This window comes from Heliangelus exortis, chromosome 2 (genome assembly GCF_036169615.1).
Source record: "Heliangelus exortis chromosome 2, bHelExo1.hap1, whole genome shotgun sequence".
Classification (NCBI taxonomy): domain Eukaryota; kingdom Metazoa; phylum Chordata; class Aves; order Apodiformes; family Trochilidae; genus Heliangelus; species Heliangelus exortis.
The window spans coordinates 44,825,887-44,850,641 of record NC_092423.1 but is presented as its reverse complement, the minus strand read 5'-3'; the positions used below and the strand labels follow the sequence as shown (position 1 = coordinate 44,850,641).

The following is a 24,755-nucleotide window of genomic DNA, read 5'->3' as shown; positions in this document are numbered from 1 at the left end:
ATCATTAAAGGAGGTGGCAGCACTAATGTATCCAGAGCAGTGTTTACTTAGAGTTTACTTCTTGCTGAGAGCACCACTGCCCTTAGCTCTGATCCTTTTAAGGCTCTTTTTAGCTCTGTCATACACCATTTGATGAGAGTTTTCTTTCCTTGATACAAATTTTGATAGAAAAATAAAAGTTCAATATTCAGGATGCTGAAAAATTGATCTACTGGAGTGAACTTCCCAGCAATGCCATTTTTCTAGTGTATTTTTTTCTTACAGATAGTTCCTTCATGGCTAGTTCTGCAAAGGATTGTAGTATGCAAGTGCTTATGTTAGAGTAACTATCTTCTCTGTTTATAGAAGAAATGTACAGCAAGATTTCCATTTGTTCAATGTGCTTTGCTTCTCAGAGAGAAGCTAGAATTAAATATTTATAAGAGCGTGAGTCCAGGTACTTGAGCGCTTTTACAAATGAAGATTTAGCTGGAAGTTAGAGAAGCTGCACAGTTGGCCAAGAAACTTCTGTGTATTATGCATATGCTAATTTGAAAAGTGACGTTAGAATAACTCAGTGCTAAATCAGGATGAAAGAATGCGTGCAGAATACAAATAAACACTTTCCAGCCAGCTACCATGAATAAATGTACTTTTAAAATGTCATGAAGTACTTCAGTAAAGTACACTTTCTAAGGTGGCACTCATTTGTGTATGGTCAACTTGAAATTCTTGTTTCATTAAATAATGAACACCTGAAGCTTATGATAAGTATGTTTTTGACAGCTCTTTTCAACAGACACCTTTCCTTTTTCCTTCCATCCTTAGGGAGCCTTTCCATAAGCTCTTGGTTCAAGGTCTTATCAAGAATCAGACATTCAGACTAACAACAACAGGACAGTGTTTGAAGAGAGAGGAGGTTGATCTCACTGGTAAGAAAGACTGCATGGGAAAACCAGCACAGATGCATCCCGAAAGTCAGGGACTGCTTTGGTGTACAGGTCTCAGCAATGGGAAAATTTGTATGAGAAAATGTATCCTTGTAATATTTAAACTGGAGAGCAACGTCTGAGTTTTCGATCCATGGCCACTCCTAGGGCACAGAGACCCTCCTCATCCAGCAGCTTTTATTTGCATCCAAACACAGAAACAGTGCTGTGGTGTTATTTTAGCTCCAGTGTGGTCCAAAGGACCAGAAGTCAGTTTTGTTAAGGCAGTGCTCAGCAACTTGCTGAATGGAGCTAGCAGTCCCAGCAAACAGACAACCTACAAAAAAACCATGGCAAAGCCAACATGGGTGTTGGTGTATTCAGTAGACATTAGGAATGTGTAACATAGATACAGGAAAAAGTGCTCTTTCTCAAGCTCTTTCTAGTGTCTTCACTCCATAACCTTGACCAGCAGCCCTTGTTTGGGGAGCTCTTGGAGTGGCTTGGTCATATTTGTTTCCCTTAAGCACTCCTCTCTCACAACCTTGTTTTCACTGTTATTCTGCAAGCAAACTCCAAAAGCCTAGCTAAAAAACCAAACAAACAAATTAAAAAAAAAAAAAAATACAACCTTACACTTACCGTTAACTGCTATTCTATTTTTTTCCAGAAAAGGTAGGACTTTTCCATAGCATGTGCTTTTCCCTGGTTGCACTTTTATCAGTGTATTTGCCACTTTCCATCTCTGCATTCATGCAGCACAAGGCAGGTTATTGTCAGGATAACTTACTGCATTAGAAACCTCTTAATTGAAATCTGCTGTTTCTAAAAGCTAAATGCTGGTCAAAATTGTACCAAATCAGTACACCTATCTAGGAGGTTTTAATGTCACATTTATAACAATGAAGAAAATGGAATAAGTAATCTCAGGGCCTATCAAGGTAACACAAAGGGTGGGGGGTGGGTACTAAATACAGCTTCCAGATGGTAGAAAGAGACTTTGTCATGATTCAGTGGAAGCATTAGGATATTAATTGTTTTAATACATGAAAATAGGAAAAAATTGGGAAAGAAAAGGTTTATTACATTTTCAATGGGTTTTCCTCTTTAAACTCTTTGGAAAACAAAACCAAGCCAGTAGAAATAGTTGTTTCTTTCTATATCTAGGGCAGAAAATTAATTGCTGTTACAAATGAGCAAAATTTGGTTCAATATTTTGTGTATGTCTGAATATTTAGGAACTGAACCAGTTTACCTAAAAACTGGTGAGAAGCTTCAAGTTTCTTGGGAAAAAATGAGCAAATCAAAGCACAATGGAATAGACCCTGAAGAACTGGTGAAAGAGTGTGGCATTGACACCCTACGTCTTTACATTCTGTTTGCTGCTCCTCCAGAACAAGATATTTTGTGGGATACTAAAAGTAAGCTGGATTGCTTCTGTTTTTTGGTTTGTTGTGGGTTTTTTCCTAGTGTCTTCTATTTTAAACACAAAATTAATACATTTATGTATGCCTAAGTTTTGAAACAGTTGAATCAAAAAAGCATAGTGAGCAGGTTTTATTGTTTGTTTCTTTTAAAAAGAGAGGAGGTCACAAAGCTGTCACAGAGAGGCAGGCTTGCAAGATTATTGCAAGCAGCTGACCTCTTTCAAGCTAAAAGCATACATGAAAAGTACTTCTCAAGTGGTATTTTCTTCTTCAGTAATAGAATGCAAACCTGGACCTCATTCTCTTATTTTTTATTAGCTGTGACTGATTGACTGAAAACTATTATTTTAAGATTATTTCCTTCATTCTAAGATTTTTTTAAATCTTATCAGATTACAGATTAAGCTCTACAATTTTTTATTATTTCCATTTATTTGCACATGTATGCAATGGCTTTTGTGAGCTCAACCATGAAATACTTCTCTGAAGAATCTCATCAGAGTTCCTAGTAATTAATATTTGTACACCCATAACATTTTATGAGCAAAGTTCTAGACTAAGATAAGATTTACCCTCCTACATGCTTATTTACTGCCACCGTGCAATTTATCATACTGACAGATATTAATTTATTTTATCTACTGTGGTTCATACATATTAATGTAGGCTTATGCACACATTTAAATCTAGCCCTCTTGTTGCTTAAAGCTGTAATAAAACACTCCATGCCTGCTTTAAGAAAGGTATATTTCTTCTTTCTTGTATGAGCTTCTTGCTACTTAGTTCAGCCTGCACTAAGCATTGTTTCAGTTGGTGTCTGTCACCCTTTGCATTCATATGCCTTTATTTACATGTTATTGCACTGTTGTAAGTACTGGAGGAGCATCCTGTATGACTTCTCTTGGTTTTCTGTCATCATCTATTTGTAACAATACAGAGCTAGGTATATGAAGAGGTGTCTTCAACATAACAACTGCTTGTAATTCCTGCATCTGTAACAGCACACAGGTACATCATTTCCTCTGAAGCTGTTAGTTCAGTGATATGCAATCTTTTTGGTGTATTTTTCCATCTTGAAAATGGAGTAACTAAATCAGTATGAGAATTCTGGATACAAAACCTTAGTTGCAAAGTGTACTAGAGCATGGTGGTAAAACATTCAAAGAAGATAATAAGCACATGAATCTCTCAAATCTTTAAGGTTTGTTTAAATTGAAGAACCCAAGCAAGTTGTGGTGGGTTTGACCTTGGCTGAATGCCAGGTGCCAAGGTGCTGTATCACTCTCCTGTCCTCAGATGGACAGTGGGAGAAAAATACAATGGGTCATGGGTCAAGGTAAAGACAGGGAGTGACCACTCACCAGTTACCATCACAGGCAAAACAGACTTGGCTTGGGCAAAGTAGTTTAGTTTATTAGTAACTGACTCAGAGAAGGGTAATGAGAAATAAAACTAAATCTTAAAAAACATCTTCCCCCATCCCTCCCCTCTTCTTGGACTCAATTTCATTCTTTATTTCCCTACCTCCTCCCCCGAAGTGGGATGGGGAATGGGAGTTGTGGTCAGTTCATCACATGTTCTCTCTGCTGCCCCTTCCTCCTCAAGGGTAAGGCTCTTCCCCTGCTCCAGCACGGGGCCCTTCCATTGGGTGCAGTCCTTCAGGAGCAGGCTGCTCCAGCACAGATCCCTCATGGGCTCACAAGTCCTGCCAGCAGAGCTTCTCCAGCATGGGCTCCTCTCCACAACATCACAGGTCTTGCCAGGAGATTGCTCCGGCACTGGTTTGCCACAGGGTCACAGCCTCCTTTGTGCTTCCACCTCCTCTGGTGTGGGATCCTCCATGTCCTGCAGCTGAAGATGTGCTCCACCATAGCCCTCCATGGGCTGCGGGTCAAAGCCTGCCACATCATGGTCCTCACCACAGGCTGCAGGGAAATCCCTGCTCCAGCACCTGGACCAACTCCTCCCCCTCCTTCTTCACTGACCTTGGTGTCTGCAGTTGTTTCTCTCACATAATTCTCACTGCTCTCTCCATCTGCAGTTGCTGTTGTACAGTAGGTTTTTTTCCCTTCTTAATTGTGTCATCCCAGAGGTGCTACCACCACTGCTGATGGGCTTAGCCTTGGCCACTGGTGGGTCTGTCTTGTAGCCAGTTGGCAATGGCTCTGTCAGGCACGGGGAAGCTTCTAGCAGCTTCTCACAAAAGCTAGCCCTGCAGCCCACCTGTTACCAAAACCTTGCCATGCAAACTCAATACAAAAAATCATCTTAATCGGAGAATATGAAATACTGGTTCTCAGCTGCCATGATCCTTCTCTTCACTAGATGTGATTAGATAGTCTTTTGAGGATTGCCCTCCAGACTAGATTCCTTGTCTTTTCAGTAGTGGATGTGTAGATAAAACCTCATGTCGTTCTCTCCCCCTCTTTTCCCTGGTGTGGGCAAGCAGTCTTCCAGACTGTGCAAGAACAGATGTGGTCAAACTTACCCAGCAGCTTATTGCACCATCACCACAGTCTGGATTATGCCAAGCCTGCTATGTATAGATGGACTACGTGCTTCTGGTATGAACAGCAGATGGAAAGTTTGGAGAGAGCATCATACTTTCAGTCCCACCATGGGAGAGTTCACGAGGTTCATGAAGACAGTCAGGTCTTCATTTACTGTTCCCAGATTTTTTCATCTAGTGCAACTGCAAAGATAATCCACCTGTATTACAGTCATATAAAAGACTCAGATGTCTTTTACTTCACCCAGTTCAGTAGTGGCCCTGGCAGTCTTTTCAAGTGCAGATATCAGAGCAGAATTGAAAGCTCTTTCTAGCTGGGACATCTTAGGGTATGATGATCCTATTCAGAGCAGTGTGATGCAAGTGCTGTGTGATCTCAAAGAAACACAACACATCTGGAAGAGAGAGCTGAGGCCCTATCAGTGCTATACCTCAAGTCATACCTTCACTCATGGCTCTGCACCATACCACATGGAGGACCTGGCTGTGAGCAGCAGTGGCTTGTGGCCTTTCTCTAGCATGGTCCCTCAGTCACAGAAACACATTCTTAGAGCAGCCATGGAGCAGGACTGGTGCCTGCAGGGCCAGGGTGAACAGCTTCATCATCTCCTCACCCAAACTAAGCTGTGTCTAAAGATGGTACCAAGGAACAGTGCCTGTACTTACTAGTGGAGTAGCATCTCTGTAGCAACAAAAGTATATATAATTTCTAAAATAAAATTTTAGATGAAACCTCTCAATTTAAACAAATGTGGGCATATGTATATACATATATATGTGTATGTTTGTATTCTTCCACGAGCTTGAAAAATTAGAATAAATGTATGTTTGTATTCTTCCATGAGTTTGAAAAATGAGAGTATGTAAAACTGTTTTGTTGAGTCATTAAAACACAAAAGGAGGAATTCTAACATTGACATAACATTGGGATATTTTACAGATTTAGCCAATATTCTCGCTTTATATCTGTTTTAAAGTCACTGCAGAAAAATTCTTTTGGTTTATCTTATTGATTTCTTTCCATTAAGGCAATCTAGCATTATTTGTAAAGGCATTTTTACTTGCATTGACTTTTTCATTAAAAATACAGGTATTTGATGTTTGTTTTTTTTTAATGTTTAATTCTAGTGTTAATTTTCCTTTCTGATTTTCTTTAAAGTTTTGGATTCATTCATTGTAACTGAAATTTGTTTCTTTCCTTAATCTCAGCTGATGCAATGCCAGGTGTTCAGAGGTGGCAGGTGCGCCTCTGGATGCTTGTAACCAAACTGATTGAAGCCAGGACATCAGGAAACATGCCCAATCCTGAGCTGCTGAATAAGAAACAGAAGGCTGAAGCCAGAAGGATCTGGGAGCAAAAGAATCTGGTGATATCTGAGGTTAAAGAAACAATTACATAGTTTGCAAATGACTAAATAAGTTGCTGCTCATGCTGAAACCATATGCTTGACTTACAGAGCCAAAAGGTTTTCTCCTCAGATGAGCAGCTCATAAGAGTTTAAGTGAATTATTTCCTGTATAAGTGATTTTATTTACCTACAAATGGCCTGGGACAGAACTCTTGCAAAATAGGAAGATTTGGATTGGCAAAATTTCTCTGGTGTGTGCCTTTATTAAAGGATGAGATGTTATAGCATTAAATATTATCAGTCTGGGTTCAGAGTAACTCCATATCCAGTAGCAAAGCTATAGGCTAGCTATGCAGGGTACCCCAACAAGAGCTTTTGATCTGTTTGCTTCACACCTCATTATTATGCCTGCTGTTTCATATAAAGTGAAAAAAGGAGAAAATATATTAATATATCCTAAAAAAAATATTCTTCAAATGATTGTTCATCTCTTCATGTGAGTTGTCTCATGCTGTGATTAGCATCAATTCAGTTATCTAAAGGCGATATAAATAACTGCAAAATTAACATTTTCCATCGATAAAAACTTGTCTTGATTTAAATCCTGTGTGAGAGACCTTCCAATTCATTTAACAGACATCAGTATTACAGTCTTGCTATGTATGGACAAACTGTCCATACATATAACTGAATTTACAAGTGTGAAGGCCTCTTCTAGGACAAAGGGAAGATACTTTAGTAAAGAAAATAAAGGGTAGTTACTAACACACAGTCCTAATTGGCACTGATGGAAGCTTTTAAAACCCTGAAAATCAGGGAAGAGCTAGTTGAATGAATTTTGATCTGTTTATGTTTTCCCATACACACGTGTGGTTGCATGTATGAAGCATTTGCATGCCACAGTGATTTTCACATTAGAGGTAAGATCATCCATGAAGTAATTAGTGACAAACCTTTTCTTTTAATACAAGGTAACAGAGTACTTCACAAAGGATTATTTGTTCAATGCAGCTATTTCTCGATTGATGAGCCTCACTAACGTACTCCATGTAAGTATGGGATATGAATGAAGGTATTTTTTCTGTCATACCCTCTTCCTATAAGTTTTTATACAAAGCAGGAGCTTCCCAAGGCATAGATCCAGAATTACAAAAGTCATTTGTAGTGATTACCATTGCATTACCATAATTTCAGTGGAGTTACTTGGTTCAAAAGCACCTTGTTTGGTCTCTCTGTAACCCTGAAATATAGTTTTGCAAGATGAACTTGAAGGCATTAGAGCCACTAAGTTCTGATACTTAGGTGTGCATCCTGCAATTGCAGAGGATACATTTTGTTTAGCTCTGCTTTCTTCTTTTTTGTCTTTAAACAAGTTGCATAGGTAGCTATGTATACCAGTACCTTGTAGAATTATCAAAATTAAAGAAAAGAGTTATTCCTATCAAGAAAAATCACACATCATCTTACATTCCTCAGAGAACTGCCTGCTAGTAATAGAGTTTGCAAATTCCTTTTTTTAAAACAAGCATGGAAATAGCTTCAGCATTTTATATTTTGATTGTTGTTTATTAGCCAGTATAGATCAAAAATGCAATAAACTCTTACCTTTGCTTTCGTTACTACTGTTTAGATCTGGTTGAGGATTCTTTCAGACATATAATGGTAACATGATCTAAAACAAATCAAATTAAAACTTGTGGGGTTTTAGCGTCTTTCTTCTTGAAATACCATTTTATAAGTTATGGATTTCAAGGATATTATTGGCAAAATCAAGGGACTTGATGAAAAGTTAAGTAAAGCATGCACGAGTGTTATACTGAAATAACACAAAGTGTGGGATACTGTGTGATGTTGGAAAGATGGCACACAGTTCTTTATCACCACCTCAGTGATTAATATTCATTTTGGGCTCATGGATGGTAATAAGTGAATGTTTAAAAAATAAACAAATAAATAGAAATCAGTTCCCTACAGACAGCCAGATGGTTGACCACTGACATTTCTCTTCACCAAAGAAGTCAGTGCAGTATCTTTCAAGAATGAGTTTCTGCATGGCATGGGGCACTTCCTCTTTCAGTCCCATTTGAAAGGAGGAAGTGAGGAGGTGGTTGAAGGGTAAATATAGAAAACAGGTAGTAGTCACTAAAACTTCCTGAAGTGTGTTTTGCACTGACCTCATTAGTGCTGGTGATTTGAAGATGCCACCCGACAGCATTTGTGGGCTGTGTTAAACAAATCACTGGGTTTGCAGAATATTCTAGTAGACAGGAACAACTCTTCATCACACCCACCATGTAATTCCCAGAAGCTGAGGTGTATTGACATTTTTCTGTGCTGTTACTTTAAAGAGGTAACAAATAAATGCAAATTCTGCAAAATAAATGCAGAATCTGAATTTACCGTGGGATGTAAATCCTCTGAGTCAAAATAGGCAAAGAAACAAAAAGCTTCTCTGTAACACTTTTAGTGTTACATCTTTTCTACTAAGATGCTACTAATCGAGGAATGAAGATTCAAATTTTATCAGTCTAGCACTTTTTGCAAGAAATTGAAATTTTTCTGTATTAGAGAAGATTCACACTTGAGTAAAGCAGCCTTAATATCAAACTGTAAAAGACTGTGCTGTCCTTTTCATTCCCAAATCTTTCTTTAGCTCTAAAACCTCACTTTGTCTCTGAGTTCAGCTTGGCGTAAGACACTGTAGCATCCCATATAATTGAACCTTGTCCTAACAAAAAGCATGCTGCATCTAGGAGAGTTTGACTCTTCTGCACAAGTATTTCCCCTCTTCTCACATGACACTGATATTGTCTAAAATTGCACTGTATAAGTGGCAGCACATGAAATGGTTTTGAGAGTTACAATTGTCCATATGTTCTACATCCAGACTGCAGTACCAGAGCAGATCCTCAAGGGTCTGCATCACCCCCTTCTGGATTAGCTTCCAAGTGTTTAGACAGCACTCTCTGACCAAGAACTGTGATTTTAATTTTCCAGAATTTTCCATAAGTTTCTAACTTACTTTGAAATTACTCTGTCCTAAGCATAGACATAGATTTTAGGTTTTACTACTGAATTTTCATCCAAATTAAACTGTTTTCCCCTACCCAGAATATTTATATTAATAATAATTTTTTTTTCCTTCTGTTTTCTGTTTTGCTTTTTTTTTGCTTTTTTGTTTTGGCTTTTTTTTTTTTTTTTTGCATAGCAAGCTTCTCAGCCTCTTATTCTCCACAGCACAGAATTTGAAGATGCTTTGGCTACACTCTGCATAATGCTTGCACCTATGGCTCCACACATTGCATCAGAGATGTGGAAAGGTATTTTGAGAACCATACTTTTTATTGCAGTTGCAAGAAAAAAGTTAACAATACATTTATCACTTATCCCTCAGTTACGTATTTATCTTGTCACCCCTTCTGTCATAGTCCCTAAACAAACTTGAAACTTCTGATGTTCCTAGATCTGTCTTCTTTTAGTTTTTTTCCCTTTGCATACAAAGGTGAGTTTCTTGAGACTAGGGCAGAGAAAGGGAGAAGGAAGGACATCTCAAGGCAAGACTTGCATGAGGAATTCCTATGTCTGCTGGTAATCCCTTTCTACATGAAGCACATACAGAGCTGAACCTGAGACTAGAAACAACCTTTTTTCTAACAACTATTCAAGAGTCTTTGGATTACAAGTGTTTTATGCCATGTATTTAGGCAGAGAAGACCATGTCAGAGGGCTGTTACTAAAAAGACTAAAGAAGTGTTCAGTTAAAATCCTACCCTTGTGAAATTCTCCAGAGGCTGAGGGACATTATGCTGCAAATTAACCTCTCACTGAGGGTGGAAATGGTAGACAGGAAGACTTTTTTAAGATCTGTCACAGCTTTGAACCTTGAGGTCTGAATCCCAAGTGGACTAAGTTGTTTTGTGCTGTTGCTGTTAGAGCCTGTGAAGTAGGGGATGTGCATGCTGGAGTTCAGCAGTTCCTGGTAACATTGACTGGGAGAAGCCCCAGGATGAATGTGGGAAGATAGGAATGTATTCTGCAGTAAGATTGCCCACAAATTGATCTGTGGTTTCGGACCTAATTTTAGCGTTTGGATGCTGTTTTAACAGTTTTGTTTTCAACAGTTACCCAAAAACTTTCTGCATTGACGTGTTTACACAGCACAGAACTGTGCATAGCCCTGTAATAATGTTAGCTGCCAAGAAAAGGCTGCTCTTGTTCAAAGCAATAACATAAGGGCAGAGACTCTAGAAAGAACAAGATATATTTGGCAGTCTGGTTTTTTTCTGTGTTTTCATTTCTAGTGTTTTTAAGATGTCTTAATAAAAGCTTAATTGTTTCAAATAAGGAGTGGCATCAGACATGATCCATTTGGAAAAGGCTAATTCTGGTCAATATTCCCTTGCAATATGAAGCACCATCTAATTATAATTATTCTTAAATGGAAGTAATGGTCATGAGCTGTCAGTGTACACTTGCAGTCCAGGAAGCTAAGAGGATCCTTGGCTGCATCAAGAGAAGCGTGGCCAGCAGGTCGAGGGAAGTGATTCTCCCCCTCTTGTGAGACCCTGCCTGGAGCACTGCATCCAGTTCTGGAGCCCCTTTTACAGGAGGGACATGGATGTGCTGAAGTGTGTCCAGAGAAGAGCCACGAGGATGCTCAGAGGGCTGGAGCAGCTCTCCTGTGAAGACAGAATGAGAGAGTTGGGGTTATTCAGTCTGGAGAGGAGAAGGCTCCAAGGAGACCTTATTGTAGCCTTCCAGTATCTGAAGGGGACCTACGAGAAAGCTGGTGAGGGACTTCTTAGGATGTCAGGTAGTGATAGGACATGGGGGAATGGGTTCAAACTAGAGGAGGGTAGGTTTAGATTGAAAGTTAGGAAGAAGTTCTTCACCATGAGGGTGGTGAGACACTGGAACAGGTTGCCCAGAGAGGTGGTGGAAGCCCCATCCCTGGAAGTTTTAAAGGCCAGGCTGGGCAGGGCTCTGAGCAACCTGATTTAGTGGGAGATGTCCCTGCCCATGGCAGGGGGGTTGGAACGGGATGATCTTAAAGGTCCCTTGCAACCCTGTTATTTTGTCTTCTGCAGGGGTTAAGATGGGGGCAGAAGAGGCTCACTGTTCTAATTGTCTTATTACTTACACATACAGTGCCTTATGGACTTGAAATTCAGACAAATGTTAGGGAATACAGAAATATCAAGTATGTTTGGTAAAATGACAGAGACCACTTGGATGTCTTCATTTATGTAACTTGACAAACGTGAAGCTTAATCCTGTATTTTGAATATTAGACAAGGAAGTCTTCTTTAAAATCACTGGAGAATGAAAATGATAAACATTTTCTGGATCCTCTCTGATGTGAGAATGAACAGGAAACATAATAAAAGTTGGGAGTGAATTATCCTTGGCTCCTGTCAGCATTTAAAAATAATATTTTGCTTGTGTGGTCCAAAGACTGCATTGTAGTTCAGTGCAACTAGTATAGAAAAATACATTGTGCCTGATCAATTTTATGACTAAACATAAAAATCACAATCTCTTTTAGCATAGTCATGATTACATCAAAGCTATTGAAAATTTTTGTGAGGAGAATGAATGCATATTTAACAACTGTGTTGTGGTAAGAAGGCTGTGTTGATTTGAAATAGCTGACATTTGGCAATTCTGTCCCGAGATTGGGAATTCTTGTGAAAAATGTCCAGCTATATTCTATAGACAGATTCCCCAAGTTCATATTCTGTATTGCACTCAGGTTCCATCAAGTCTTGTTGCTCTTCTGATGTAACCAATTTCTTAAATTTTACTAGGGCCAGGTAATTATGTGTTCCTATTTTAAATATTTTCAATATAAAAAGTAAACTTTCTAAATATTTAGTTGTCTTTATCCTTTTGTTCTCCATATACACTCAGAGTAAGTCTCTTTGTACCTTGGCTTTGCATCTAAATGCAGGGATGGTGCTGCTTCCTCTCTCATAAGCAAGTCAGGAAAAGGACTTTGTATATTATTAGCTCTATAAATGGCACCTATAGCATTTGCCTTCCCCTACAACTTTGATAGAAACCTCTGTCTGCTATTGTAATGCCAATAAGAAACAGCACATAAGTAATATATTTATAACTAAATACTGACAATTTGTTCTAAAAATAACTTGTACCCAGCCTTTATGTTTTGTTTGGTTTAGGAATTAAAACAAGGAGGATTTTTCTTTCCACAGGGGAAAATGAAACTGGGAGATTTGGAAGCTCTGTATCAGACAGATAATTTTGCAGTTAAGTAGGAATGCTGGTAGGAACAGCTGATTGTGTTAACACTGAAGCATATTAAGCACATTACTTGTGTATTTAAGTTTCTGAAGAAATAGGTTTTTGCTTTCTTATTAGTGTTTCTCATGTGTGTATGTTTATAGGTTTATGTTTGTGGTATGTGTTGTGTATATGTTTAATACATAATGAGATATGCCAAATGCTAATTTTGCTACAGTCTTAAAAGAGAGAGGAAGAAAAGATCATTCTCATCAATTTTGATACTTTTCATTGTGCTTTACAGGATGAATAACACTTCTACTGTTGCATTGTAATCTCTCTCTTCAGGCTTTTCTGATTACTGGTTATGGTCAAAAAACATTTAAGAAGAAATTACATTAGAATTTAAAACTAAATGTGAAATAATGGCATCCTACAAAAAGACCCTGTGTTAGTGTGTTATGTTACATTAGATTAATTTCTATTATATTAACTGCCAACAATTTGAAGACAGTTAAACCACAGGACTGTAGAACTTTCTGCCTAAACCCTAAATGAGGCTTTGTGGAGGTAATAAAACTACTTTTGACAACTGGAAGCTCTTCTGCAGGTGCAAACAGCATTTTTTCAGTTTAAATGATAGGTGTGCTTTAAATTGATAAAATGAACCAACTTTTTTTCCTTTCCTAATTTTGAAATAAAAAGCTAGACAAAAGAGGCTAGCATCTATGAATATTAAAATGTTGATGGTTCTGATGTCCAAAAATACCCGATACTGTTAGTATTATTCGGTAACTATGTAAAATATTTTCCTTTGCTCAAAAAATAATGTTTAATGCAAAGCATGATAAATTTTAAGTATCCGCAATTTCTTTAAAATAATTGCATTCTGAATGCATTTATATTTATAGAGCAAAAGATACCTTTTTGCATTTTAATTTTGATTTCCAGTTCAATCTAAAAGCCGTTTGACACAGATGACACAGAAATTAAAAAAAAAAAAAGCAAAAAAAAGCAGAAAAAAAGCAAAAAAAATATTGTTTTCTAATACAATAGCTTGTAAAAATTAAAACTTGACAAAGTGTATAAATATTTATATAGGTATCCTCAGTGAAGAAACTTCTTTACACCTGGATTTAATTGCAAATCAGTCCATCTTAATGACTACCAACGAATCAATTTATTAGGAAAATTACAAAAGTTATTTTGGAGTGTTATTTAAAGACGGTTTGCCTGACATTTTAAGTAATGACTAACATCTGTAATATACTTCATTTCAATTGTAATAATGCTGTCCTGCTTTGCAAGAGTTGCAGCAAGAGTTCATTTGAAATTTTAGCTTTTTAGTCCACTATGCTTTCTTTGCTAGCCTGTTGATTGTCTTTGCAAACTCAGAACTGCAGTTCGATATCTCAAGGATGCTTCTGATGTAATGTGCAACTTTTAAATATAATTAAAATAAAATTAGCTAGATTCAAGGTACAATGATTTTTCTTCTACAGCTAGAGAATTTTTCTCCCCTGGGGCTTAGTTGCTTTGTGACCATCTTTTTTTTGTGTATCAGGTAGAAATGAAGAGTTGGGGAGTTTGGTCTCTTTGTGTGCAGGGTGAAGAACGTATTTCAGTACTGGCAGTGAATATTTCTAGTTTGAGCGAGGGAAAAGCTGCTTGAGTGCTGAACAATAGTAACAGTGGTAACCCAGAGCTTTGATATTTTGTGTGTGAAGGAGTTCTTTCTCTTGCTTAGAAGAGCTTTCAGTATTTCAGTGTCTTGACCTAATGGTCTCACTGGTGCAGTGAATACACTGGTTTATCGTTTAATCACATAAGAAGTGACTGTAGCCCCTCAGTGTGGGAAGAGTGCATCCGGCTGACATCTTGGCAGTTTATGAACACTAACAGGATGAGGAAATCTGTTTCCTTCCTGAAACCTTGTATCTGAGGAATATGCAGGCACCATTTGAGATGTTGGGTCTTTTTTTTCGTTTGTTTGTAGTAGTACAGTATTTTGCTGTCTAAAGAAGGATGTGAAAGTAATTATTGGCAGTTGTCAAATTTTTGATAGAGATGGCACATGAAAGATATATACTGATCTTAAGATGTATATAAATACATCTTAATATATATATATAAGATATATATAAATATATCTGAAGATGTATTTAAATGAAACATACTTAGTGGAATTTGTAATGGTATAATTGTCTTAGCAACATTTTCACTGTCAATGCAGTAGCTCTTTTGCAAGAATTTATTTGACTGAATTCAGTCCTTGCTCAAGAAGGCTTTTGTAAAAAAAAGGGTTGGGTAGAGGCTAATTGATGTTGCAGATTTTAATTGAAAATCTGAATGTAGAAATCCTCCTTCACAAATTAAAGAAGAATCACAATTTGGAATATTTTTTTTTTCATCCAAGCATAATAACCTAAAGTGCAGGATAAATAGTAAGTCTGTACAAATGGAGGAAGGCAGAAAATTTTCAGAAGAGTACATGGGTTCACATGGAGTTTGCTGAACTGGAAACACATTCTGGAGTTAGCTTTTAGTAACCCAGGCTTTTCATAACACTCCTGGATGCTCCATATCTGTCACTAGGAAATGTATAAAATTAATCCTCTAGTACTATATGTAGTAGTTTTTCCTGGCTTTACTTAGTTCCGTATGACTATACTAGCAGTACAATACAGTTTTTTTCTCAGAGTTGTCTGGAAACAGCTTACAGTATTGCTATAATTTCTTTGAGGTTGCAGACTATTTCACATAAGATTCACAGGCTTCCTGTTCCTCCTGGGCTGCAGAAAAGTAGACACAGCTTGCCTGAATCTGATTAGGAGATTCATTAAATAGTAGAGAAGCCTATCAAGAACAAAGTAACATGGTAACAATCTTGTCCTTGGAAGAAGCTGCAGAGGTGAGGTAAGATAGGGACCCAGAATGCATCTCCACTTACCCTTACACACTCCTGCTCTGAGCTTTTTAAAAATTTCATCTGCTTATTTGCTAGTGTGATGGATTCTGAGTTAAAACAGATTTCTATTGTTTTGAGTTAGCTAAATCCAAAAGTTATCAGCATTTGGATAACACACCCTCAGAGTCACCTTGTACTGCTCCCTCTGATCAACTTATATCTCCTGTCAGAAAATCCCTTGTCCTGAACTCTGATACTGGCTTTGCTTCAGATGTCTTCATTAACTTCCTTGTATCAAGATTTCTGTCCTCCTTTCCTTTTCTGCTTTTTTAACCTCTCTCTGCTGGCTCTTATCCTTTCACTCAATTTACTCCATATTCACATCTTTTTCTCTTGCATACATAATTTTGTGTCATACTAGCTGCACTGCTGCTGAAATTTTATAGGTAATTTTTATAGTGCTTTTTTCCTGTAAGACTAGAGTTACCTTGCTGTCCTAACTTGCCCTGCTGATACGTGATTGCTCCCACAGCTTCCTTCTTAAATACCTTTAAAATTAGAATCTGCTCTTCCCCCTACCCCACCCCCAGCTAGCACCTCATGTTATGCTAATAAAACATTGCCATGAGCTGAAATGTTGTTAGACTTGTCCTTTGCCCTCTTTTCCTGAACTAACTCACAGTACTTTAATACACGTTTAACTTGGTGGTTTGAAGTTGGGCTACAGTGCCATGAGTTACTTGTTAGAGAAACCTTGGTTTAGTGTTAGCTTGCTCGTCAGTGGAAGTCCAGTGAAGCAGATCCAGTTGCAGGATCAGAGCTTCAGATTCAGCACAAGTTGTCCTTGATCTGCCCTGTATGGATGTAAAGATATGTATGTATAAGTAAATTACTTAAGGTGAGTAAAAATGTACTCAGGTGGCTTTCTGTCTTATGTCTGCAAGAGCATCTATAGCCATAAAAGTAAAATATGTCAAAAAATATAAAGCAAAATGTGTGGTGTTTCACAATGTGCACTTCATTAGGCACTTTCCAGTACAATTAGAAAATAAAACAGGTTCTTAGTGTTTTCACAATAAGAAGCCTGTGAAATGGTCTTAACTTCTCAAACAACACTTTTTTGTAATGTCTCAGAATGAAGTGGGAAGGCTGGAGGAGGTGCTGGTCCTGACACGTGGACCATCTCCATTCTGGATCGTAGCAATGAAGTTTCTGGGTTTGTCTGTGTTGCATTACTGTTCTTACTGTATGCTATAGCTCACAAAATATGAATTAAGGCAGGAAGCCAAACAGGCAATCTAACTAAAATCTTCATTTTGGTTTCCTGTCAAACTCAGTTTTCTGAACCTGGTTCTGTTGACTTTTGCACTTTTTTTAAATACAAATGATCTCACAGCTCATTTTGTTGCTAGAAAACAAACCAGAAGATTGACACTTTATCTACTTCAGAGTACATTTTCTTTTTTTTTTTTTATTAGTAGTTTTATTAAGACTGACAGCCTCCGCAGGGATTAAAAGTGACCCTGATTTTGCTTTCATAGATAGAAGCTCTTGACTTCTGCCAGAAAGTGGTTTTTAATCCACTTCAGCAGGAAGATAAGGAGTGGCCAGCATGCATGCTTCTGCCACAAGGCATGTGATCAGTTGGAAAGAAATGAGCTCATCTGGGTGTTCAAAAGCCAAAAAGGGAAGAATCTAGCAGCTGTTGTCTTTTAAGTCAACACGATAATGAATCACCAATGTAAAGATTTTTTTTTTTTTCTGCTCAAGTTCCTATCTTCTGCTCTTTCAGTTTCTGAGCTACTGTTGCAAGACAAGAAAAATACACAAAACCAGATCTATTTAAGGTTTTTAATCAATTGTTTACCTAATAAAACTGTACCTTAGTTGTTTTTCTTAGGGAAGTGCATGTTCTCACCATTGAAATAGCTCCCACTGGCCCACCTGATTTCTGAATCACTCAGCAAATAGCACGGCTGTGTGTCATTTCATCAAAGTGCTTTGTCTGAAAAAGCAGTGACAAAAACCTGCCGGATTTTTCTGGAGGAAGTTGTGTTATTTTTATGTCTCTGTTCTTTATTGTCTTTATGTCAATGTATTTGTCTAAACAGTCCAGCTAGGTGAATTCATGTATGCATCACACATGGGGTGGTTTTGCTCCTGTCTGCCACAGTGCTGTGTTTTGAACAGCTTCAGGTACCTCAGTCTCAATAGTGACTCATGTTGATGGGTTTTCTTCATGCTTTTGGTGGAGTTTCCCTAAACCAGATGAGATTTCAAATACGTTTTGCAGTTCTGGATGAAGCATGTGCTTATAAAAAGTTTTAGTTTGTATTCTTATTCACACAGAGAAAATGTTTTTAATTTAGAAATCCTCGGGCTTTTTGAGAAGCACAAGAGCAATCATCCTCAATACTGATAATATTTGACTCTTGCTGAGTGAAATATTTTATTTTTTTTTTTCCTACAGCTGGAGTAGAAAGCAATGTAAATCCTGCTTTTATTCAGTGTAAGAATGCAGCTTTGGAACGAACTGCATCCTGTTCTCTTATTACTTAAATCAGGAATTAATTGTCTCGTGGAGAGCAAAGCCTATTTAATATAATGAGGTCATTTATAGCCCTTTTAGGAGATTCTAAAAAATAAAAGGATAAAGTGTTTCAGAATGCATTTCTCATAAGGAGAGCAAGCTATTCAAGGTATTCCTATGTCGTACCTTTAATTTGCGAGAAAATAGATACTTCACAAAATACGAGAAAATCTTGCAAGTAGTTTAACTTGCAAAATCAGAAACTACCCAGAATATTTGAAATGGTAAAATAATAAGCAATACTTGTGTATAATTTTGATAGAGTTGTTCGCAAAATTTTAATCTAACTGGTAGTGTTATTGAAAAAACCCACAGTATTACAATTGACTTCTAGAAGTGGAGGTCAGCTTGTGTTGCAGTATTAAAATCTAAAATAATAAACAGTAGTCTTCTGTGCTTTTGGCAGCTTTGGAGTGCTAATCCAAACCTAAAATCTGCCCACAATATTCATGTGAGCATCCCTAAACATTGTATAAAACAAGCACTCCAAAGATGTATATCTTTCCGTTTATAATGTGCTGTATGCTAATCTAAACAAAGTTATTTCCTCCTAAAGGACTTGCTTTTAAAGTCAGATTTATTCTGATCTTATTTATCAAACAGATTCCAAAGACTGAATGTTCTGGTTACAGAACAGCTGAATGTTTGCATGTATTCACTTTCCAGGTTTGGCACATGTGCAGAATAAACTTTGTTCTCATCATCACTGGGATGTTGATGTGCTGCATCAGTCCTGGCCCGAAGTAGACCCAGAGTACCTTCAGCCATCAGATGTTGTGGAGATGTCTGTTCTGGTAAGAACATTTTCATTTATTTACAGTGGTGGTCAAGCCATGCATTATGAGCTCAGGGGGTGACAGAATTTCTGCTCTTGTGGAAGTCAGTTCCTTTCTGAGGTGGCTCAGTGTGAGGTCAGGTAAGACAGAAGCTGCAGTTACCGTTGTGTGAAGTAACTAAAATGGTTTCCTTTATGAAAAAAAAAATGCAGCAAGTCTGGAGGGGAGAAGATCTAAATCTTTTTGAGTGTCTGCATATGTCAACCTGTGGAGGTTTGGCCAATGAACAGCTATGGGCAAGGACTGTACAGTCAAAACTATGATCAGAGTGCAGGTCCCTCCAGATTTTTTGCCTGACAGTGCATTAATGATCTTGACCCTGGATCTTGACAAAAATGTACAATGAGGTGACATATCTTGTGGTACCTGTAGTGCTATAGTTGCTTAATACAACTTACGATAAGCTGGGTTAATGCACAGTGATTTTTGCCAAACAATGTTTCCCATCTGCTTCAAGCTGAACTTCTGGCACATGTCAAAAGAGCATATTTGCAGGAATGAGCGTGAGGAAAAACAGGTATCTTTGCTAATGTTAGAACTGCATTCTGGTTTCTCTTTAAGCCCTAACACTTTTGTGGTCTAGGGAAAGAGCTGACAATTCAGTAAAAGAATGGGTATGGAGCTACACTTAGTTCACCTGTAATTTCCCAACATACATATGAACGCATTCAGAGTGTAGTTCACTGTTGTCTTCTCCTATATCTCTAGCTAACCAGTCTATATTCAGCATGCTCCCAGGCATCTTATCATTAATGATAAAGCCCCCGGGCTTTATCATTAGGTGGAGCACAGTAGCAGCAAGTGCTACTGCAGGCCATGGAAGGGCTGTCTGGAGACAAGGGGGTGGGAGCCATGAGGAGGGTCTCAGCTCTGGCATCAAATGACTCCTGGTCAACTTCCATTCGAGGTCTTCATGCACAGGCATTACAGTAGGCTGTAATCACACAGGTCCATACTATTAGATCTGCAAGAATCTTGTGTTTTTCACTGCTCACTTAAGAAGAACCTTTAACATAACATGCAGACATTCTAAACTTAAATGTTTTATATTAGATTAAATGTTTCAGCTGAAACACTTTTTGTGTTTCTGGACACTGAATGAGATGGAGACTCTGGAAATGACATTTGGTAATGTAAAGCCTCCTGCTCCCCGTATGTATAAGAGAAACAAAAGGAATGCATTTTATCTGTATTTTATTGTGTTAGCTCTTTTGGGTAGAAGGAGTAAGGCAGTTGGGTTATTTTTTTTCAGCTGGGTTTTTTGAGGAAGGAAGAGAGAGATAGGATTTAGGGGAAGTCATGTTGCTATAGATTTCCTTCATCATAGTGTCTTTGTAAATAATTTCATCCCTTGATAAATCTCTGAATCAGTTCATAAACTGAGAAATAATAAAGAACAGGTTTTTTGATGGAAATTTTCATTTGGCATCTTTTCCCAAACCAAAGAGAAGTCCTCAGGTGCCACTGGGGTTAACAGCAGACTTCGCCTAATATTCACCGTGGGTTTATTGCTTGCTTGCTTGCTTCCTTGCTTGCTTTCAGTGATAAGCATTCACTTGTACCAGTAAAAAAGTCACATACTCACAAAAGTTTTCACTGAGGTATAATCACTTTGCTCAAGCTTAAAATAAACCTTCACCTTCAAGCACAGCTAGCAAACATCTTAAATTTCAGTGTTCAGTTTACATGGAAGTAATGAATGGGAAATTGTGTAATTATAGAAATATTTTTGCAATTGTGGTTAAAGCAAACATGTTATTAAATTTCTTTAAAATAAAGTCTTCAGCAATACAAGGCAAACTCTGAACTTAATTTTTTAAAGACTGTACAACTGAACATAAAAATGCCATTGATATTTTTCTCCCGACATTGAAACTTCCATCAAAAAAAGTAAACAGAAGGATAAACATTAATTTTGCTTTAAACAACCATTATGAAGAATATTTTTGTTTCTTTTCCTCCTTGACTTTGCCAGAGCCTTGTGCAGAAGTCCTCTAATAAGAGAAAGAGCAACGCCTGTGTGCTCAGCCATATATTAGGGGAAGCAAATGAAGTATGTAAACACCTTCCTTAGTTCTGAGCAAATAAGTGAATTGAAGACCAGAGAGACAAGTTCCTTTTTCAAACCAGCAAGAATTCTTTAAAACAGTGTTGGGAAGGGGGATGGGAAAGGATGGGGAGAGGGTCAGGTAACTGGCTTTCTACTGTAAGAGGATGGCAAAAGGGAAAGATGGAGAAGCAGGGACAAATCCTCAGATGTGAATATTTTAAAGTTTTGTGGACACTGTAGGTTTTTGTATGGCTGTAAAAATAAATTTCCCTCATTAAACCACGGAACACTCAACACAGGGAGGAACTGGTTAGTTGCAAAGAGGCAGTCTTTTCACAAGTCTCTTCACAAGGCTGCACAGTCACACTGAGTCTTTGGGCCACAACCCTATTCTTCTCAAGACATCAGACTGCCTCAGGCTGCCAGGAATTTGCCTGCTGAGACATTATGGTTTTATTTCTCTTGACACAAAATACTTCATTATTTCCTGTCTGTGCTGGAGTTACGTCTTTCCATTTTTAACCCAAAGCAATAAAAGCAACTAACTCACTGCATTCTTGGTGATAGAGTACAGATTGCCTACAAGAAAGACATTTAAATTCACTGGATATCATTATATCTGTTATTATAAATGTTATTGCAAAAGTGAATATTTTTAATTGCACCATATATTGGTAATACTGTGAAAAATCTGACCTGAACATAGTGTGCATTTCATCTTATGAACACAGTTCTGACTAGCATTCCTCACATTTTCTAGGTGGTGCAGAAATGTTAGCAGCTGTGGTCTTGTAACCACTGTTTTCATAAAATAAAATTTAAAAAAAGTTGGTGTCATTTTTCCTGCTTTGGTATATGAGTAAGGCCTAAAAGCGCGAAGATATTTATTTTTCTTTTTACTTCTCAGAAGGATTACGTGTCAGTGGTAAAAAAATATTTGAGTTGAACTAAAAATTCCTCTCTGCAGGCTCCAGGTGCTTGTTTTTCAGTCTTTTGTAATTTCATTTTATCCTTCATAACCTCTCTAGCTCCCTCTAGATTCAGAATAAAGGATCCAAGTCTTACTTATTTCTCCTGACGCAGTTTGCCAGGGCCCCTCAGAGAAACAGGACTGCCAGCACCCAAGTTTCTTGTGCTGACACTTTACCTGGAGCTGCTGAAGGTGATGCTGCTCTAGTGAGATACAGAGAGGCATGGCAGAAGATATTTGTCCTGCTGAGAATCTTACCCCATGGCTAAAAGAATATGTGAATGGGATGCTTGTTATGCACAGTATGGGATTAAGTCTGCAGATGCTTATTTTATGAATGGCTTTAATACACTTGACTTTGCATCGTGCTACCTACAAAGCAATGAAAGCCATGCTGCAAATGTGCTGAAATCCAAACCAATCTGACATTTGACAGGATTTTCAGCCTCAGCTCACAGCGTGGGGTGGGGAGATGAGGGGATGTGCTGTGGGAAGGTACACAGTGTCAGGTCACCCAGGCTTCTCCACCTACCTAGGAAAACACAACCACTAGCAGTCATTGATTCACTAAGTTGATTTGGACTGCTTGGCTTTTCTGTTGAGAACAGCACCAAATAGACCAGTTGTGGCAAATTTCCCCCTGCCAACATCCCATCTGCTGGGACATATAAATTTGCATCATGGAGAACATTTTAACTGAGCAGGCAAAGTTTTGAACTGCAGGCTGTGTGTCCTAGCAGCAAGCTCTCAGGATTGCACTGTAATCTCACTGAAACTGTATCCGATTGGATTTTACCGTTTTCTTTTTCCTGTGGAATGTATTTCTTCTCTGAAGTGCCCTGTCAAAAAAGAACTGCTTCTGTTTGTTTTTCACAGAAGCTTTAATAAGTAACTCTTCTGTGTTTTTCAAGGGGTTTGCTTTGTGCTAAAGGTGCAGTTTAACACAGCCAGCCTCCTATGATACTGGGTTATGGATCCGTGCAGGGATAGTTCAAAGCCTACCTACATTATCACTGCAAACTGATGACGAGTCTAGTAAAAAAACCCAGAAATTACTCATCCCAGCCACATTTGTGTCTTTATATTGTTCCTTAAAAAATCTGTCCCAACTTCCTCTCTCTGCAAATTGCACAGATTATTTTATTTTCAATAAAATGCAAACAAGGTAAGTGAAGTAGGTCTCTCTTACTCGTGGTATGTTGCATGCATGTATCTTGGATAAAATCCAGGTGTAAACCAAGCTGTGTGCATTTCTGTCTGAGCTGTGTGAAGCAATGTATGTTTCTTCTAGATGAAACTACATTACAATGATATCTAAAGGTCAAAGATCTACAGTATCTGCAGCAGGTTTTTATGCAAGTAATTTGATTGAACCAGATTAAAAAATTCAAATTATTTCATTAACTAAAATGTGGGATTGATACTGTTTTCATTGGTGCCCTGAAGTACTCCACATAAATCTAGAAGTTTTTGTAATAATGAATTTTATGCCAGTTCCAGAAAGGTACTGTGTAAGTCTCCATAGCCTCCGTCCATTATCTACTGTTACTGGATAACAGAAAAGATCTGTAAGACCATTTTATAACTTGATTCCCACTGAAGGCCTTACTCATGTTTTACTTACGTGGTTCTGCCCTGCTGGTGCAAGAGCTGTATGAAAGCTGCTCTGAAAACCAACCACACAGAGGAAAGCATTGCCAGATGAGTGGTTGTCATCTCTGTGGTCAGTATCAGCTTAATGAGTCACACGTTCAGAACAAATGCAACATATAATGAGTTAAAGCCTCTTTTTCTAAAAAACAGTGATGATGAATCTTTCAGATATCTTTTCAGCCCCCATTTTTTTATGCATTGCATAATCACATGCTGCTTGCTGTCTTCAAAACTGAGACTTCCTATGTCCACTTCGCCAATTTTCCTGGAGTTGCAGTTTCACTGTCTTGTTCTGTGGTAGAGGGACAGGGCGTATGGAGAATTTTGTCCTCTACTTAGAAAGCTTGGTGAAAGAGTTAGGAGAAAAGAGAGTTTGATCCATGCTCTTTTTTCCTCATGTATAATGAGATGGATCGGTTTCAAGAAATGAAATTGTGTAAATCAGTCTAGTAACTTCTGTTTTCCTTGTTTTCATGTCTCTCTTTTCCAGATTAACAACAAAGCTTGTGGCAAAGTTTTTGTGCCTCAGCAAGCATCCCGGAATTTTGAAGAAGTCCATGAACTAGTTCTTCAAAGTGAGCTTGGAGTCAAGCATCTCCAGGGACGAAACATTAAAAAGGCCTTTCTGTCTCCCAGAACTGCCCTCATCAACTTCTTAGTGCAGGAGTAGCAAAGAGCCTGCTGGGCTGTAAAAGGGAACTGGAATATTTCAAGATGAAACCAATTCAAAGATACCAGTTTGAGTTATTTAGATGTCATGTAACGATGGGGAAAAAATGTCATTAAAATCAGGTTGCTGCTCAATCATCCTTTCATTGTGGAGAAATGTGCAGAATTAAAGTTTCTTATCGAGTCACAGCAATGCTGTTTGTCCATATTCTCTGGGAGAATGAGAAAGAACCTGAAGAGCTAAATAATTGTGACAAAGTAAATGATGAAAAGCGCGGGGGTTTTAGTGTCAGCCTTGGGACTCTGTCCTATTGGAAAATTGGCTTAGCTGAATGCAGAGACATAAATATGATTACAGGACTAAACAACTGAGTATGTGCTAGGTGTGCCACAGTCAGTCCTTGCTGTCTGTAACATACCTAACATTTTAAGTTGTAAGAAAATGTTACTGCAGAGTGTTGATTTAAAAAAGGGATTGTTTAGTACTGGCCAGTGGCCTTGGGCACAGCAGGTAGCCAGGACTGGGATGGTTTGATACATTTCACATAGTTTTCAGAGCCATGCCAATAAAGAGGTCAGATTATTAACTGAGGCCTGTCTTGGCCAGAGTCCTCCTTCCTCACTGGCATATTTCCTTTGGCTT

General features: G+C 38.1%; 1 protein-coding gene across 4 annotated transcripts in view; it reads left to right on the top strand.

The window, feature by feature from the left end:
* LARS2 (leucyl-tRNA synthetase 2, mitochondrial) overlaps nucleotides 1-24,302 on the top strand; it is an 85,823-nt gene extending 61,521 nt beyond the window's left edge. The window contains exons 15-21 of one of the 4 annotated variants that reach the window (XM_071735860.1): nucleotides 808-911; nucleotides 2,147-2,329; nucleotides 6,054-6,223; nucleotides 7,165-7,242; nucleotides 9,402-9,513; nucleotides 18,601-18,728; nucleotides 23,934-24,302. In XM_071735860.1, coding sequence (XP_071591961.1) covers nucleotides 808-911; nucleotides 2,147-2,329; nucleotides 6,054-6,223; nucleotides 7,165-7,242; nucleotides 9,402-9,513; nucleotides 18,601-18,728; nucleotides 23,934-24,113 — 955 coding nt within the window. In that variant the 3' untranslated portion in view covers nucleotides 24,114-24,302. Of the gene's footprint in view, nucleotides 1-807; nucleotides 912-2,146; nucleotides 2,330-6,053; nucleotides 6,224-7,164; nucleotides 7,243-9,401; nucleotides 9,514-18,600; nucleotides 18,729-21,848; nucleotides 21,885-23,933 lie in introns of those variants that run through there. The other 3 variants (XM_071735862.1, XM_071735863.1, XM_071735864.1) reach the window with 3 other exon arrangements.
* Nucleotides 24,303-24,755: the final 453 nt, after the last annotated feature.